The sequence below is a fragment of the Gekko japonicus genome, unplaced genomic scaffold (genome assembly GCF_001447785.1).
Source record: "Gekko japonicus isolate JY-2015 unplaced genomic scaffold, Gekko_japonicus_V1.1 scaffold366, whole genome shotgun sequence".
NCBI lineage: Eukaryota > Metazoa > Chordata > Lepidosauria > Squamata > Gekkonidae > Gekko > Gekko japonicus.
Genome location: NW_015159721.1, coordinates 242312 through 258467, shown reverse-complemented (window position 1 = coordinate 258467; position 16156 = coordinate 242312). Strand labels below are relative to the sequence as shown.

Here is a 16156-nt window from a genome sequence, read left to right as displayed (position 1 = left end):
ACAAAAGGGACAGAAACAGAAAGAGACTGGAAGAAAAGAGAGAGGGACATATGTTAAGAGAAATACTAAATGTGTGCTTTTAGTTTTGGGACTAATTTTTTAAAATGAAACACCATTTTTAATTGAAGTTAAAAATATGGCGAATAATAGTTTTGACTTAGAAGTAGATAAGTACATTTCAGTTAGGAAATATTGGATAACTCCAATAACTGTGTATTTATGAGGCAAGGGTTATTTATAATCCTGTCTTAGGTCGCTTGCAATCCTGTGTAGATTGGCTATTCATAGCATCTGGCCATGTAGTGATGAGATTTTTTTTCCTTCTACACCCCTCCTACCCTAGGTTTTTGTGATACTCAGTAAAAAATCACCTCACCCTGTTTCCAGCCATTGCAGATGTCTCCCCTGTCTGAATCCTCATGGCTTGCATGCACTTTGCAGTAAGATAGCATGGGGCCCACCGCATGGTAAATGGTTGTCCTGTAGCCCCCCCCCCCCCATGCCACACATTTTCCAGGAAACAGAAGGGATATTACCACCATCCTTATTTAAATGGAAATCCCATTTTAGTCATTCACAGCCACGGTTTCTAAGCTCAAGCCAATTGCTGCTCAGTGCATCTGAGACCTTTCAAAATGACCTCTTAGGGAATATAGATGTTACGATACCACATACCGAGGAATTTTTCAAATGTTATGGGGCTACTGGAAACATGGACATTTTCTTACCCACTGACTCTGAAGGCTCATATTGCCATAGCAATGTCTAGCACAATGAAGCAACCTACGTCTGGTAAAGAAATATGTTCAACTACATTTGGGAGATACCGCTGTGTCTCTGTGAACTATTGTAGCTTCATCACTGAAAAGAAGAAAGTTTTAGAGATGATCTGCGTGTTCATAGTGGAGGGGGGGTGTTAGCATTCATTTTGTATGCAAGATTTTTGCTTGAGCCGCTTCTCTTTAGAATACGAGACCATTTGAAGAACTGAATGGGGAGATTTGTTTAGCTGAGTAGGACTGGTGGCATTTCCCTACTAAATCAAGGCTGACTGAAGACAGATACTTGTTTTTGTTTTGCTTTGTGGAATACATTTAAAGTAGCTAGGTTATCATTGCTTAATACTTACATATTTTATAGCTTGCATGCGTTTTTATGTAAAACTGTTTTGTCCTAGGACGCTATTAATCTTAGTGTTACTAATAAGCAGATAGAGATCAGTTCAATATCAGAGCAATAAAACCATAGTTTTGTAGCTGATCCTGGAACAGTATTGAATGGAAGAAGTCACAATTAAATTAATTAAGTGCTGCAGGTACTCAGCTGGAGTTGCCACTGCTGAATATCTTTATCAGTTTATTTAAGATAGTTTTAATTTGCTTTGTGGCTTGGCCAAGCCTACAAAGTGGTTACTATAAAAACGTTAAAATATCAAAGTCAGTATACATAACAAGTATACATAACAAGCCACAGCAATTAACAAAATAATAACCGTTCCCTGAGTATCAATTAATAAACACCACAGAACCCCGAACAAGAAAATCAAGCCACCAATAATAAACTATATTCTGATTCTTAATTTAATCCAAGTAACACTTACTAAAAAGTGAACTTCCAATAAAGAGAATTCCAGAAGATTGACACCACCACTGGGAAGGCCCTGTTCCATATTACCACTTGCACACCTTCTGTGGTGGGGCAACAAGGAACTGACCTGAGTATGTGGGTGGGTTCAAATGGGAGAAAGGCAGTTTTTGAGATACTTTGCCCCCAAAAGATGTGCCTTGCTTTCCAGATCCTTCATGTGAAAAAGAAGGGGTGACTGTCATGGTGACTGCTGTCTTCAGATATGTCTGTCTGCGTGTACACAGTTCTGTCACATAAATGCAAATGTTATCTTTTATTGGTCACCATCAGTGGTAACTAACAGAGAGGAGATTCCCAAATCATTTTCCTGTACCTTAGAGAAAGAATTTCTTGTAAAATCCAAGGTTTTAGTTGTGTTTGTGTTTTGGATGTCTTGGGGTGACTATTCTACTTAAATCCATTATATTTTAATAAGTTATGAAGGGCCTTATAAATCCATATACCATAATAATACAAGGAAAAAGATATTCTGCTTTAAAACTATGTTTAATCCTGGCATCACGACATGCCGTGACATGTATACTTATTAAGTACAATAATAAACATTTGAATAGTGCTTTTGAGAATATACATTATCTCAGTCTCCTGACAACAACCTGTAAGGCGGGGCAAAGTAGTAATCTGTGTGTGGCAGGTATAATTTGAAAGTGGAAAGAGAGTGGCTTGCTTAAGACTACCCACAGATTTCCCAGCAGTGGTCTGATTTCACCTGAGGACTTCCTACTTCTCAGTTTGTTCAGTTAGTGAATATGTTGCATTAGGTCTCCATGAATTTTCTGTTCAGAATGAAATATGAATGAGATTATCATATGTTTTTAGTATATCAGCCTTCTCTCTCTCTCTCTCTCTCTCTCTCTCTCTCTCTCTCTTTTTAAACATAGTGTTCTATCATATGACTTGCTACTAGGGTTGCCAGGGTTGAAGATTTTCGGGAGTGGAGCCTGGGGAGGGCGGGGTTTGGGGAGGGGAGGGGAGGGACCTCAGCAGGGTATAATGCCACGGAGTCCACCCTCCAAAACAAACACTTTTCCCAGAGGAACTGATCTTGGTCATCTGGAGATCCATTGTAATAGAGGGAGATTTCCAGGTGCCAGCTGGAGGTTGGCCTCCCTACTTGCCACATGACTTTCTGTGAGCTCCTTGTTGCAGGTTACCTTGTGCAAGCTACACATATAGTGGTCTGATCATCCACCGTACATTAGTGATCCCAGTTCTTGTGACATATTGGGTATAACGTAACATCTGTAACACAGAAGAAGAATTTGAGAAAAAATTGTTTTAAATACCACAATCAGATTTTCCTGTGTTAATAAAAAATACCCTGTATGGAAACATGACATATTTTAAGGTCAGTGCACTCTGAGACATGCAAATGTATACAGTGGGATGAATAACTTTTGCCTTAAAAATACAGTCCTAATCATTCCAGTACTTTATTACATTGATAATATAAATCACCTGGTTCATAGGAGTTTTGTGGCCATATATTATCTATAGAGGTTCTTTAACATGCAACAGTAGGCTGTGGTGTCGCATAGGCAGCATCAGTCATGTACTCTGATGTTTTATCAAGTGCACCCATGTGATGGCTGTATTGAGGGCTGAGTTTTGAAATTGTTTATACAGGAGATGGATTTGTTTGACAAGTTTATTCATGTAGCAAGTTGGATAATCATTTGTGATTCACAATTGGAATCGCTGTGGGGTTGTTAATTTAAAACTCGCACAGTATTCCTTATCAGATATTCATTAAAATGTTTGCATCGTGTACAGCCAGATCTGTATAAATCACTGCACCGTAAATTCACCCTTCTTACAGGTTTATTGCTTTATCAGGTATTCACTTAGGATCTCACTATTCTGTCATAAAACATTTTCCAGGCATGAAATACATTTTCTCATTGAGATAATATATTGTATTAATCAAGGTACACACGTCAGCTGCTGCAGGTAGAAAAACAAAGGAAGGAAAACTCTTTATTCTTGGAGCTTCTGAGGATTAGTTGGCAGCATGAGGCAAATATATTATCCAACAGTGAACACAAATACTGGGGTGTGGCATTTTCAGGGTGGAACAGCCGACAGAGAGGAGGTGCTTGTTCTTCACACGCCCACTGATTCTCTTCACAAATCATCTTCCAGTGGTTTTACCGTTGTTTGCTTTATGCGCTGTGTATTATTTTGGTGAGTCTCGTTTCTATCATGCACAGGTGTTTCCCCTTGTTTCCACCATGCGTGTCCGTCAGGTTTTCTTTGTCATTGTGCATTGATTTTCCTCCCTTCAGTGCTAAGTTTGTTTTCTGGTTGCTGTTCCCCAGGTTTTCCGACTATGCTTTTAAGTGCCAATTTTCTCCCTGTTTTGCTTCTGAGCCAAAGGTAATTCAAAAGCATACAGTTTCCCTCAGATTCCCCCACATACCCTATTGCCGCCCCTCAAAGGTCACTCCCCCACCCTCATTGAGGTCATCCCGCCTACTTCCTTAAAAAATAGTAGCACAGCCACAAACAGACTTATACACAAAGTACTACACACGTGGCTGTAGGGAACCAGTACAAAACTGACAACTACAATTTATTAATCCATATAAACATAGTTTGTAAGATAATAACCAGTAATAAACATATATCAAAGTCCTTTGGTCCCTCTCCTCAGGAGTAACATGTAGAATGTGGCATTCCACTTCTTCTTTTCAGTAGGAGAGAACCCTAAAGTTGTAACAAATCCCATATACCATTCTTTTTTCAACTAGAGTGAATGAAGCAGTAAGAATTCCAGTCCTCAACTCTTTCAGACATCTTCTGTCAGATAAGATTAATGAAGCAGACCTTACCAACTGCATTATTCCAATCTTAGCTGTTGCATCTTGAATAATTGGCCCTTCCTGGCAACTAACTCCCCCCACACCTGAGGAAATGCACATCTACACATGCTGAGTTTCTCAGTTATTGCTTACATGCAGAATTGAACTTTATTGGTCTTGGAGGTGCAATTGGACCCAAACTTAGTTCTCACTAAGTTTGCCAGGGGTCCCCCATTTTGGGGGGGTTCTACCCGCCATTGGCCAGATGGCCGGCAGGGGAAGCCCCGCCCCCAACACCCACAGCCACCCCTCTCCCTTCTCTCTTGAGAGAGAGGGGTGGCTGCCTTTAAGTTCATGGAACCCGTGTTTCCTCCCAAGCCCAATCTCCGCTTGAGATCAGGCTTTCAAGGAAATGCCAGCTTCGTGCACTTAAAAGGGAAACGCCAGCTCTTTGCTCTTAAAGGGGAAACACCGGCTCCGTGTACTTAAAAGGGAAACGCCGGCTCCTTTAAGTGCAGGAAACTGGGGTTTCTGGAGATCGGGGGCGTGGGGTGGTGGTGGCGGACCTCCCCAACGTGACGTCATCACGTCGGTGATGCCCCGCCCCCTCCAGGTGTTGGTCCAGGTGAATTGCATGGATAGCAAATCTTTTGGTAAAATTTTTACATTAAAATAGTTACCAGATGGACTTTTTCAACCAATGTACAAACTGAACATTATGTTGAAAATGGCTGCCTAAGAGGGTGTTCTGGTTCCAGTTTGACAGAGCAGGACATCTCTATGCTCTGTTTAGAGACTGCCAGTTTTAATCTTATTTTTTTCATCTCTTTTTTGCATTTATCCTCCCTATTTTCATTTTTTCTCTAGTATGTAGCTTCTGTCACCTCTGTGTAGCCGTAATCTTAGGTTCCCTCCTCTCTCGGTTATTACCTAAATGAGAGTATGGATGAGGGAGTGGCAAGAAAACATCTGAGGCTTGTTAGAGCTCTTGAGACTTTCAGGTGTTTATTTATTTGGGGTGGGGGTTATACTAAATTTCTTCAACAGTTACTATTATAAGCAGGGCCTTTAAAAAAAAAAAGAGAGAGAGGTGCCGGAACTCTCAAGAGGGAAAGGAAGTTTTCAATCTGTATACTGAAAACTCACGAACTTTTAAACATTTTTAAAAGAATTTTGTCAAAGAGGTTCTGGCACTCTGTTCCGGTGCATTCCTCCAGAAAAAAAGCCCTGAATAGAGTTGGGGGAGTTGGTTTACTTGTATAAAGGGAGCCTGGGTTTTTTAGTAAATATACTAAGGGAGTAGGCAGACAGTTTGAAGTAGCATATTCTGCTGCAATTTACAATTTACAACATGCCAGTGTCTCTGTTGACAGTAAATTTATATCATGGCAATTAAGTTGGGCTCTCCCCCACAGCTGGTTGTTTTAAAATTCACTCCTCTTTACCTTCACTGTTTTAGCAATAGACTTGTAGCTTATTCTTAAGCCTTTTAAATGTTATAATATAGTTCATTTATTTTATAGCACCTACCACCATTTTATTATTTTAAATATATAATTTTTAAGTATTTAAATAATTTCTTTTGAATTTATTTTATTGATTTTACTGTTTTTATTGACTACATTATATATGATCGCAGGTGTTTAGAATGAGTAGGAAAAGGGGTTGCCCTTTCAATTCTATTAATTCTCCTACTCCAAAACAAAGTAAGTTAGACAACTTTTTTACCTTGGGAGTCGACACCTCTAATAGAATTCATATTTTACAGGACGAACGGCCAGAAAACGATGTTATTGAGGTACAAGTATGCAGGAGAAGCCTATTTCAGATTCTGTTTCTAGTGCTGACCTGGTTTCGTCAAAGAAACTCTGTTCTTCGGAAACGAAGAGGGGGGAATGATGATCAGTCAGATATTTTAGACATTCTAGCCTCACAGACATTCTTAATAGGTGAAACTCTTCAGAAAATGCATGATAAGGTTAATTCCCGGGGTAACCAAATAGCCTCCTTTCCCATGCTGGAAACTGGTGTAAAAAACAATTGGATGAAGTCCATCTTATTTCTCTAAATACTCCTAATAATGGCTGTCTATGATATTTGTTTGGAGATGGTGCTCACTAATGATTTCCTCTTGGTTTCACTTTCAGTTTATATTACATTGAACCCTTGAAATGCTTGTTAAACTTAGCCTTAGGGTTGCCAACCTCCAGGTGGAGCCTGGAGATCTCCCACTATTACAATTGATCTTCAAATGACAGAGATAGGTCACCTGGAGAAAATGGCTGCTTTGGAGGGTGCACTCTGGGTCATTACACCTTGCTGAGGTCCCTCCCCTCCACAAATCCCAACCTCCACAGGCTCCACCCCCGAAATATCCAGGAATTTCCCCATTCAGAACAGGCAGCCCTATTTAGCCTTCTGACTGTGTCGACTGCTACAAATTTTCCTGTAGGAGTGCTTAAATAGCATACAAGCTACAGCAGAACTATGTGAAGGCACCTGCAAGTGACTTCTTTTTTTGTACCCAAGTTTGTTTTTCTAGAAACTATCCCAACATGAAAAAGGACAAAGTTGAAATAGTGAACTACATTATTTAACCACTCACACAACTCACTTCAGAACAATTCCATTACTGTATGGTTCTCTTTCTTGTTTCTTGTTTATTTTATTTTGTTTGTTTTATTTTGTTTAGCCTTTGAGTAAATACCCTCCTGTGATCAACGATATCTCTTTTTGGCTGTCCTCGGAAAAATATTCTGCAAATGACTTCTATGATTTGGTCCGAAGTATTGGAGGAGACGTGGTGGAAAAAATTGAGCACATAGATGAGTTCACACATCCAACGTAAGTAAAACATATTATTTGATTGTTAGATGGTTATGATAAATATTGTCTCCAATGTTTTAACTTTGTACTTATATTACGCTCTGGTTTTAACTTGTTTTAATTATGTGTTTGTGTATTCGATTTAATGGCTTTTAAAATGAGATTTTAATTTGTATGTTTTTTAATTTTTTAGTCATATTAGTAGCCCTATTAATAAATAAATAAAATATCTATAAATGTAGACAGGCTGCATGCATCTAGCTGGACTATATGGGTTTTGGTCAGGTTCTTGTCTGCTGGCCTGAAAAGGGGGATGTAAATGTAGAACAATAGTAAGATCTCTTCCACATTCTCATTTTAATCACTTTGTTTTCCCAGTTGCTTTGACTGTTTTTCTTTTCTTTTCTACACATGTTTTGCACCCTCTAGTGGTCAAATCAATATTACATCAATGTGTGTTCAGCAAAAAACCCCTGCAGTTTAAATCTGTGGGTTTTTATGTTGACAGACAGTGATATGATATCAAATCAAGATTACAAGCAACCCAAGCGACAATAAATTTGAATGCAGAAGAACTACAAGTTGATTACTTGCATGATTGAGCCATGCAGAGTGGAGACCAAGTTAAGAATAGTGAGCAGAAAGAGAGAAATATGAACTTGAAGACAACACTGTATTATGCATGTGGAGAATTTATCAGAACTGGTGGTCACAAGTGAAGGGAAAAAGTAGCTAAAAAGCAAGGGTTGGAAAGAAGAAAGTCGAGATGCAGGAAAAGGCGAGTGTTAAAATTCCCAGTGCAAAGAAGCAATCTGTGTTTTTCAGTCAGATATTGGGTTTTGGGTGGAGCGTATCCATGTCATATAAATATACTTCTAAGAAAAGGAACTATAGAAAGCAGAAGCTACATATGTGGATTTTTGACTGCATCATAAATGCTGGGGTTATGTTCAGTACAGATGGAATGTTTAATACAGGAAGCCAGGTGACAGCTGTCATGGGAAGAAATCTGAAGTTGCCTCCTCAAGGACCTGACTGAACCCATGGACTTCTATTAGGTAAAGGTTTCCCTTGCTCAAAAGCTAGTCGACTCTGACTCTAGGGGACGGTGCTCATCTCTTTTTCCAAGCCGAAGATCCAGTGCTGTCTGAAGACGTTTCCATGGTCATATGGCCGGCATGACTAAATGCCGAGGCGCATGGAACGCTGTTACCTTCCCATCAAAGTGGTACCTGTTTATCTACTTGCAATTTCTTGCTTTTAAACTGCTTGGTTGGCAGGAGCAGGGGACCAGAGACGGGAGCACACTCCGTCACGTGGCACTAGGCTCTTGAACTGCCAAACTAAAGACCTTCCGGTCTGCAGCTCAGCATCATAACGTCTGAGTCACTGCAGCCCTCATGGACTACTATTACCAGCCTTTAAAATATATTGATGTCTTTTACACTTTTTACAACTTCCTTCTTGTGGTTGTTTGGGATGCATTTTGCTGATCAGTGAGTTGCCTTAATGAGAAGCTACATGTGAGTGTCAAAACCTTCGCCATTTTTCATTACGAAAAGCAGCTTTCAGGGAGGGGGATTTTGAACAGAGCACTGATGTAGAAATGGATGCTTAATACTTTCTCTGCTCCAAAGCTCACCTCTGCTACTTCCTCCCACGGGAAAAGGTATATTTACCCTTGTGCACCTGCATCTGGAACCCCACAGAGAGGAAGGAAGCCTGGGGGGAGGGCAATTTAAAGTTGGGAAATGATCAACAGGGAAAGGGTTGAGCACATGTGTGCACACACACATAGCTCAACAAACGCGAGTAGTTAATAGTTAGCTGTCTGAATCTGAAATATTCAGCAATACAGAGAAGAGTCAATAAGGAATAATGAGAATGTAAGGGAGGGAGATCTATATATTTTTTTTCTGCTACTGGGAAAGGAGTAATAGTAATAATCATGCAGTTAGATCGAAACAGCAACTTAAATGGATGTTGATTTAAAAAGCAATCTGTAATGTATATTGTAACCATTGTTTGTTGCAGGGCTCTTTTTGTAGAAAAAGCCCAGCAGGAACTCATTAGCATAATAGGCCACACCCAACAGCAGGAACTCATTAGCATATTGGGCCACACCCCTGACGGCACAGCTCATTAGCACATTAGGCCACACCCACATGTTACCAGAAGTGTGGTCATCCAGCCACACCCACCTTTTGCTTGTTATTCTGTTTACCTTGTTTGTTGTCAAAACCCAGGGCCTTTTTTTGTAGCAGGAGCTCCTTTGCATGTTAGGCCACACACCCCTAATGTAGCCAATCCTAATGAGTTTCTGCTGTTGGGTGTGGCCTATTATGCTAATGAGTTCCTGCTGGGCATGGCCAACTTGGGAGCCAGCCGGAACTCCGTTCCTGTGCGTTCCTGCCCAAAAATAGCCCTGGTTTGTTGTTTGTCACTGCCTTGTGGGTACTTGTTTGTTAAACATATTTATTAAAAACCAAATTATCACCAAAAAACATAAAGTCCATCACAAGTGACCTTCTGTTGCAGCAACATCTGAAAGCCCCGTTTTGTACTTTCCTCACAAATACAGTTCAGTTCCCTTTTAGTTACTCACAACAAAGAAGAATATCTTTCTGTTCAAAGTGTACAGTTAGATTTCCTTTATCTAGTGCCAAAGCTGGAAGTTGGGCTGAGCGACTTGACAAGAAAAATCTCCCTTCCCTAGATTTAGGTAAAGGAGTACAGAGGAAGACCCACACAAAACTCTAATGCAGAAATGAACTATGCTGTCAGGGTTACATAAGAAGTAAATTTTTAATCAGAACAACTATAAATACCCTGGGAAAAAGCATCACAGGAGACAGGAAGCCAATTGATTTTGCTGCTTTTTGCTGCTTTGTTGTTGCCTTCATTTTCAAAGCAGGAGAGGGAACGAATGAAGAAATCTCTCTCTCTTTTTTTAATGGTTTGAATGATTTGCTTGTTTACTTTCTGGAAACAGAGTCATTCATTTGTAAATGTCTAAAGAAAATATTAATACCAGGAAAGGAAAGCTTATGGCTTCTATTATTTAGTGAGATGTTAGCGTTTTCAAAGCTCTGGCTATGCTACAATACTTCAGAATATAATGATTTTGGTCACCTCCTTGAACTGGCAAATTTGAGGGCCGGGGAGGGGGAATGTCAACAGATAAAACGTCTGCTAAATGCAGTCAGACAGATCAATTCATAACTTCAGATCTTCTAAAAACCCATTTTATTTGAAGGTCTTTTCGTTTCATTACTAGATTGCTACAAGTGTTCCTCCCAAAACTGCTGACACGTTTTCATATGTAAAGAAAAATAATTGCTTTTAAATCTGTATACCCAGATTGTGCCTGTCTTGAATTCTGGCTTGCAAGAAGGAAATGGTCATGATACAGTATTGTTTGTTGCTAAAATTATTTGAATTAAAACCCAGTCAGCTCAGACCTCAAACACTTCATCCTGAACACACAGCAGTTTGCAGTGGGGTGGCAGGGGGTACTACCTTGAACTGCTAGGGTTGCCCGTCATGCGGATCCTGCCCTGACCCTAGCTCCTATTTCTCTCTGCCACTCTGAGCAGGAGTGGGAGAAAAATTGAAAAATGGCCCTCAGGCCTGTGAAATTATAACATTTCCAATCAGTCCTCTCTAGGAAGCTCCTGACAACAGTGCGGTGCTAACCAAGCAATAGTCTTGAAAGTATTTTCGCCTATAAAGCCACCAGTGAATGAGCAGAGATGGCTTGACCACAGTCAACAGAGAGTAGAGATGTGGAATTAACGAGCTGTATCCGTTCGTGCACAAGAGCCTCTCTTTCCTTAAAAGGAAGACTCAACTGGCTGGGCTCAAAGTGGCTTTCAGATTGGCTTTTATTGTTGTTGTTGTTGTTGGTTTGATTATAGTGCTCTCTCTCTCTCTCTCTCTCGCTCTCTTTCACATTAAGAGCGAGCTATGGAGCATGTGTTTGCAGAATATAACATTATGTTTCATGTTTGGCCATGTGCCCAACCTATCTGTTTGTTTCAAGCAACTCAGGGAAATCAATGACATAGTAAATATGGAATCTGAAATGAAGCATCTTGAACTACGTGATCTACTCATATTGCCTTTTCAGCTTAATAATTCATATGCGGACTTTGGCAGATGGGAGCAAGAAGGATGCACTTTAGCGCTGAAGTTGGCTCCTGGCTGTGTCTTTCACCTTAATAAGGTGATCAAAATTGTTAAAATTCCGGGTGAAGGCACCTTTCCATCCTCCGTCTTTTTCTTCACCATCTTTCTTCCACAGCATAAATGAACACGTTCCACATCCACAGAATGTTATTCGGGGAGTATGAGACAAAGCTTAAGAAGCTTCCAAGAGCCATGCTACATTTTTAGACCTCTGATCTCAAAAGTTCCAAGGGTCCAGATGTGTTTGCAGTGAAGGATGCGGTTTGAAAAGGTGTATGAGAGGTGACAGCTGTGTGGTGCCCATTTTACTCAGGCTTCCTCGGGAGTCAGCTGTTTACTGTAGTGTTTGTTAAATATCCTAATTCCTAGGGTGTCCCTTGCTTCCGAGAGTGCGTGCTCTGCACACTTACCTGGAGGGGAAGAAAGAACAGATGAGGGAAACGTTGTCACCGGCATCCCCACTGCACAGGAGAAAGCTCTACCGTGCCTAATAAAAAAACCTGGCCCTTATGGATGATGCGTATGATTTCCCAGCTGGCCCTGGAACTGAGGTCTGTTGAGGAAATTAATAATGCACATTATAGTTCAACTATAGGGCAGCCACAGAACCAAAAAAAGAAAAGTTTTATAAAAGGCTGACAGTTTTGTTGCAGCTCTGTTAGAAGGAACTTTCTCTTCCAGGTCTGCTTCAGTGCATATGCTTTTTTCATTCTGAAACATAAGTGATCAAAAGGGTCAGTTTTCACCACACTGCACTAGGGGCTTGTCTGGAAAGTGAAGGAAGAGAAGGATTTGCATATCTTTTATGATTGTATAAAATATGGGCAGATGCCCATTTTCTCAGCCCTGCATGACAAGTTGCCCTTTCCAAAATTCCGTCTTCTAAAAATGGTCAAAAGTATTTTGCTGACAATTAATGAAAGTGGCTAGTATTTATTGTTACAACAACTACTAGTAGTACAACAGATGGTGTATCTGCAAAGAACTCACAGAGGAAGGGGAAATCACATCCTCCTTCCCTCACACCATTGCAGGTAGTGCCTGTCTACTAAGCAGTGCCTGTCTACTAAGCTAATCCCAGAAAATCTACAGCAACTAAAGTGAGGTGCGCCCTGCAAATTCTTCCAGGCTCCCCACCACACAACTGGACCCAGCCCGGTGGCTTGCACCACACAGGGTCTTCCCAGGGAGAGGTTGCCAGTGTGAAGGATGGGAAGGGGGAAAGCTGAAGCAGGAGGGTAGATACAGGTAGGCTGGCTGGTGGGCAGGAAGAAGAGAAGAAATCCAGAAAAGGGGACAGGCTATGGGGGCTTTCAGGGAAGGGGAAAAAGAAATAGTGGAGAAGGAGAAAATGAGATTCCTCCCTGCAAATTCTTGTGGGTATTCCACTTGTACATATAATAAACAATGTAATAATAACAATAAACAATGCAATAAAATTGGCCTTATGAACAAAAAAGACGTTTGTGTGGGGAGAGATGGAGTTTTCAGGGGCCAAAGGTTGTGGGTGTTTCGTCCTCTCCTGCCTGCTGTTTCTCCTCTACAGGGCAGAGTAGCATTGGTGGCCGAGGGGAGTGGTAAATTATGATTGCATTCACATTATTTCAGCAAATGCAGATTTTGAAACCTGAGGGTGGTGCGTCATTTCACCCTAATAAGGCATAAATTGTGATCACAGGGAGAGAACTGAATGAGCTTCTGGAAGCCCGAGGCTGGTAACATTGCTTTGTGAATTGGCAAGAGCTTAAACCTCAGCAAGAACTTCCCAGTTATTTCCATAAATCTAGTCCTAAATCACTACCATAAAATAACATACCTAGGTTGATGTTACAGCTGCAGTTAGATGTAATTTTGAGGTCAACACTTATATGTGAGTAACCAAAACCTCCTAGGTTGGAAAATTTTAATCTGTAATGTTAAATGGCCACCTTAAAAAACAGAAAACACCTGCCTAAGCACACATTTATGTGACCGATTCTTATGGCTGTAGTAATGATCTATTGGGTTAATATTCTGTTTCACAATTGGTATGTATACAAAAATTCATATTTAGAAGATAGATTATAACGACACCTAAGAAACCCCGGGGATTTGCCGGGAAAGAGTTCTATTAAGCAGCCAAACATTCTTCCACTTACCTTAACCTTTTGATCACATAAACAGGAACAGGGAATTGGTATGTAGTACATGTCTAGGTTGTTGGCAGTGCAATCCTAAAGAACGTCACGCCTTTCTATTTCCATTGAATTCAGTGGGCTCTCTTTAGAATTGCACACTGATGAATTAATCACCCTGTATCTGGAATGTCCATCAATAATAAGATAAGTAACACAAGTGGACCCAGTAATTGCAAGGTTAATAACACAGAGAAAAATTACTGTACAAGTAATCCATCCGTGATCCAACGTTCCTCAAACATGCCCATAAATAAATTGGCCACACTCGGTGCAAAGGAACTCCCCATGGCCACCCCTTTAACCTGAAAATAAAAATCACAGCGAGATGCTAACGGCTTCTCGTTAAGCCATCCAAGCTGACTCATTTGGGGGGGGGGGGGGGGGGGTTGCTGGACCTTTTTTCCAATGTGGCAAGTAGGGCCAATCTAGCCTCATCGTGAGGGATGTTCGTGTAAAGGACTCCCACGTCCATAGTCATAAGGACTGCTCCACAAGGGATCTGTCTATTTTCAACAATTTGAATGAAATTGCGGGTGTCCTTGATATATGATTCCAGTTTCACAACTGCTGGTTTAAGGAAAGAGTCAATGTATTTAGAAAGGGGTTCTAATTGAGAATTGATTCCAGAGACTATAGGTCTCCCTGGTGGTGGATCACCGGGTTTATGGATTTTAGGAAGCAGGATATAAGGAGTTTATTTGCAACTGTATATTTAAGATTTGCTATCCGGAAAACAATGTTGTAAGGTTGTGAGAGCTGTTCTCAGCAGCAAGTAATAATCATTAATTATACTAGATGGAGGGATTGAGGTCTTGCTTTAAATATGCATGTAAATTTGATCATATTGTGGTTTTTTATCTTTAGAAAAAATTTTGTACCTGTAATGGAAACATGAAGTAAAGAATAACACAACAAACTGTATGTACATTGAAACAATTGTACTTTATTGAGAAAATGATATGCTGAAAATTTGTCCTTTGATAGTTTCTTTTGTAAAAATTTAAAAATTGAAAAATTGATTTTTTTCTTGTTAGGACGGTTGAAAAAGACGTTCAGTCGAAACGTTCTGTCTGTCCTTTACATTCTTGGCACTGGAAATGGGCTGTTGCCTTCAGAAGAAATTCATCTATTAAAATGAAGTAAAAATCAACACGATTTATTAATGTGCCTTTAATATCTATGATCTCATCAATAATAAGATGACAGTCGGGATTTCCGGTCTATGGTAGCACGCTGAGCAGACTCACCTCCTGGACCTCCAGGGGGGTGAAAGCTGTGCACCAGCAGAAAGGCGGGGGGGTGAGGAATCACTACCTCCCACGGAGCCTGGCTGAAAGGCTCCTAGCCAGGGGACTTTTGAGAGGTCACCTCTTCGCCAGTGCAACGCTGGGGAATCGAGGCACTTCTTCGTCCCGATGGTCCTCCTGCTGAGTTTCCGAATGGAAGAAGTGACGCAGTCCAGGGCAAGCGCTGGAGATTGAGCGGTTAAAACGGAGGCTAAACGAGGTCGTATGACCGAAGATGAACTGTGAGTCGGATTAAGGCATATTTGCAATTCAAAAAGAAAGCTCCCAACCCCACAAACTAGAAAGTAAAGTTAGTGGGGGAGGGGCCCCTCCTGTGCACATAAACTTAAAAGCGAGACCGGGGGGGGGGAGCGGAAACAAAAGCGACGAAACCTGTTGGGAAAGACTTACCAAGGCATGTATGAGTGTTTGAGCGCATATTCAGAGACTTTGCTAATCTTTGCGAAAGTAAACAACTCATTAAGATGGCGGGGAAGAGGACGGAGAAGGAGAAACTTTTAAAAGTGAAAGCAGCTGAGAGTCCACGACTGGAAGGAACCACTGAGTTGGCCAAAACGTTGGCAGAGTCCCTGTGCCCCCTGCTGGATCAGATGACTAATCTCAAGGAACAACTGTCAACAATGAACCAATGTATCACTACTCAGCAGACACAATTGAACGAGACTCTTAAAATTATGGAACAAATAGCTGAGAAAGTGAAAGAAGTTGACGCCACTGCTCAAAAGGTGAAGAAAAAGGTACAAAAATTGGAAAAGAAGCAAATTTCAACAGAATAACAACTTTTACAATTACAAATGGAGAAGGCAAACCTGGTCCTTCATTTCCATGGTGTCCCAGAGACTAAGGGTGAGAATGTGAAGCAAATGATAAGTGAAACATTGATCCCAGTGACAGATTTGAAGGCGGACTATCTCATGAGCGAAATGGATGTGGCCTACAGGTCCTATTCCGGATACATAAAGAAGAATAATCTGCCTGGGGAAATAGTAATGAGATTCTCGAAGAGGCACATGAGGGATTGTATCCTAAGAGTGACGGCGGGGGCACCCTTGAAAATTGGGGACAGTACTATCGGGATTCTGAAAGATATCCCATTTGAAATAAGACAAAGGAGAAAGAAATATAAAGATTTAATTCTTTTTATTCAAACAAATGCAATTAGCTACCGGTGGTTATATCCAGAGGACGTAACCTTCAAACTTCAGGACAA

The 16156-nt window shown here is 40.8% G+C and overlaps 1 protein-coding gene across 1 annotated transcript in view; it reads left to right on the top strand.

Annotated features, from left to right (window-relative positions):
* The window catches only part of FARS2 (phenylalanyl-tRNA synthetase 2, mitochondrial), a 265280-nt gene that overhangs the window by 159463 nt on the left and 89661 nt on the right, over positions 1-16156 (top strand). The window contains exon 5 of the mRNA XM_015421057.1: positions 7141-7292. Within this exon, the coding sequence (XP_015276543.1) occupies positions 7141-7292 (152 nt within the window). The remainder of the gene's footprint in view (positions 1-7140; positions 7293-16156) is intronic.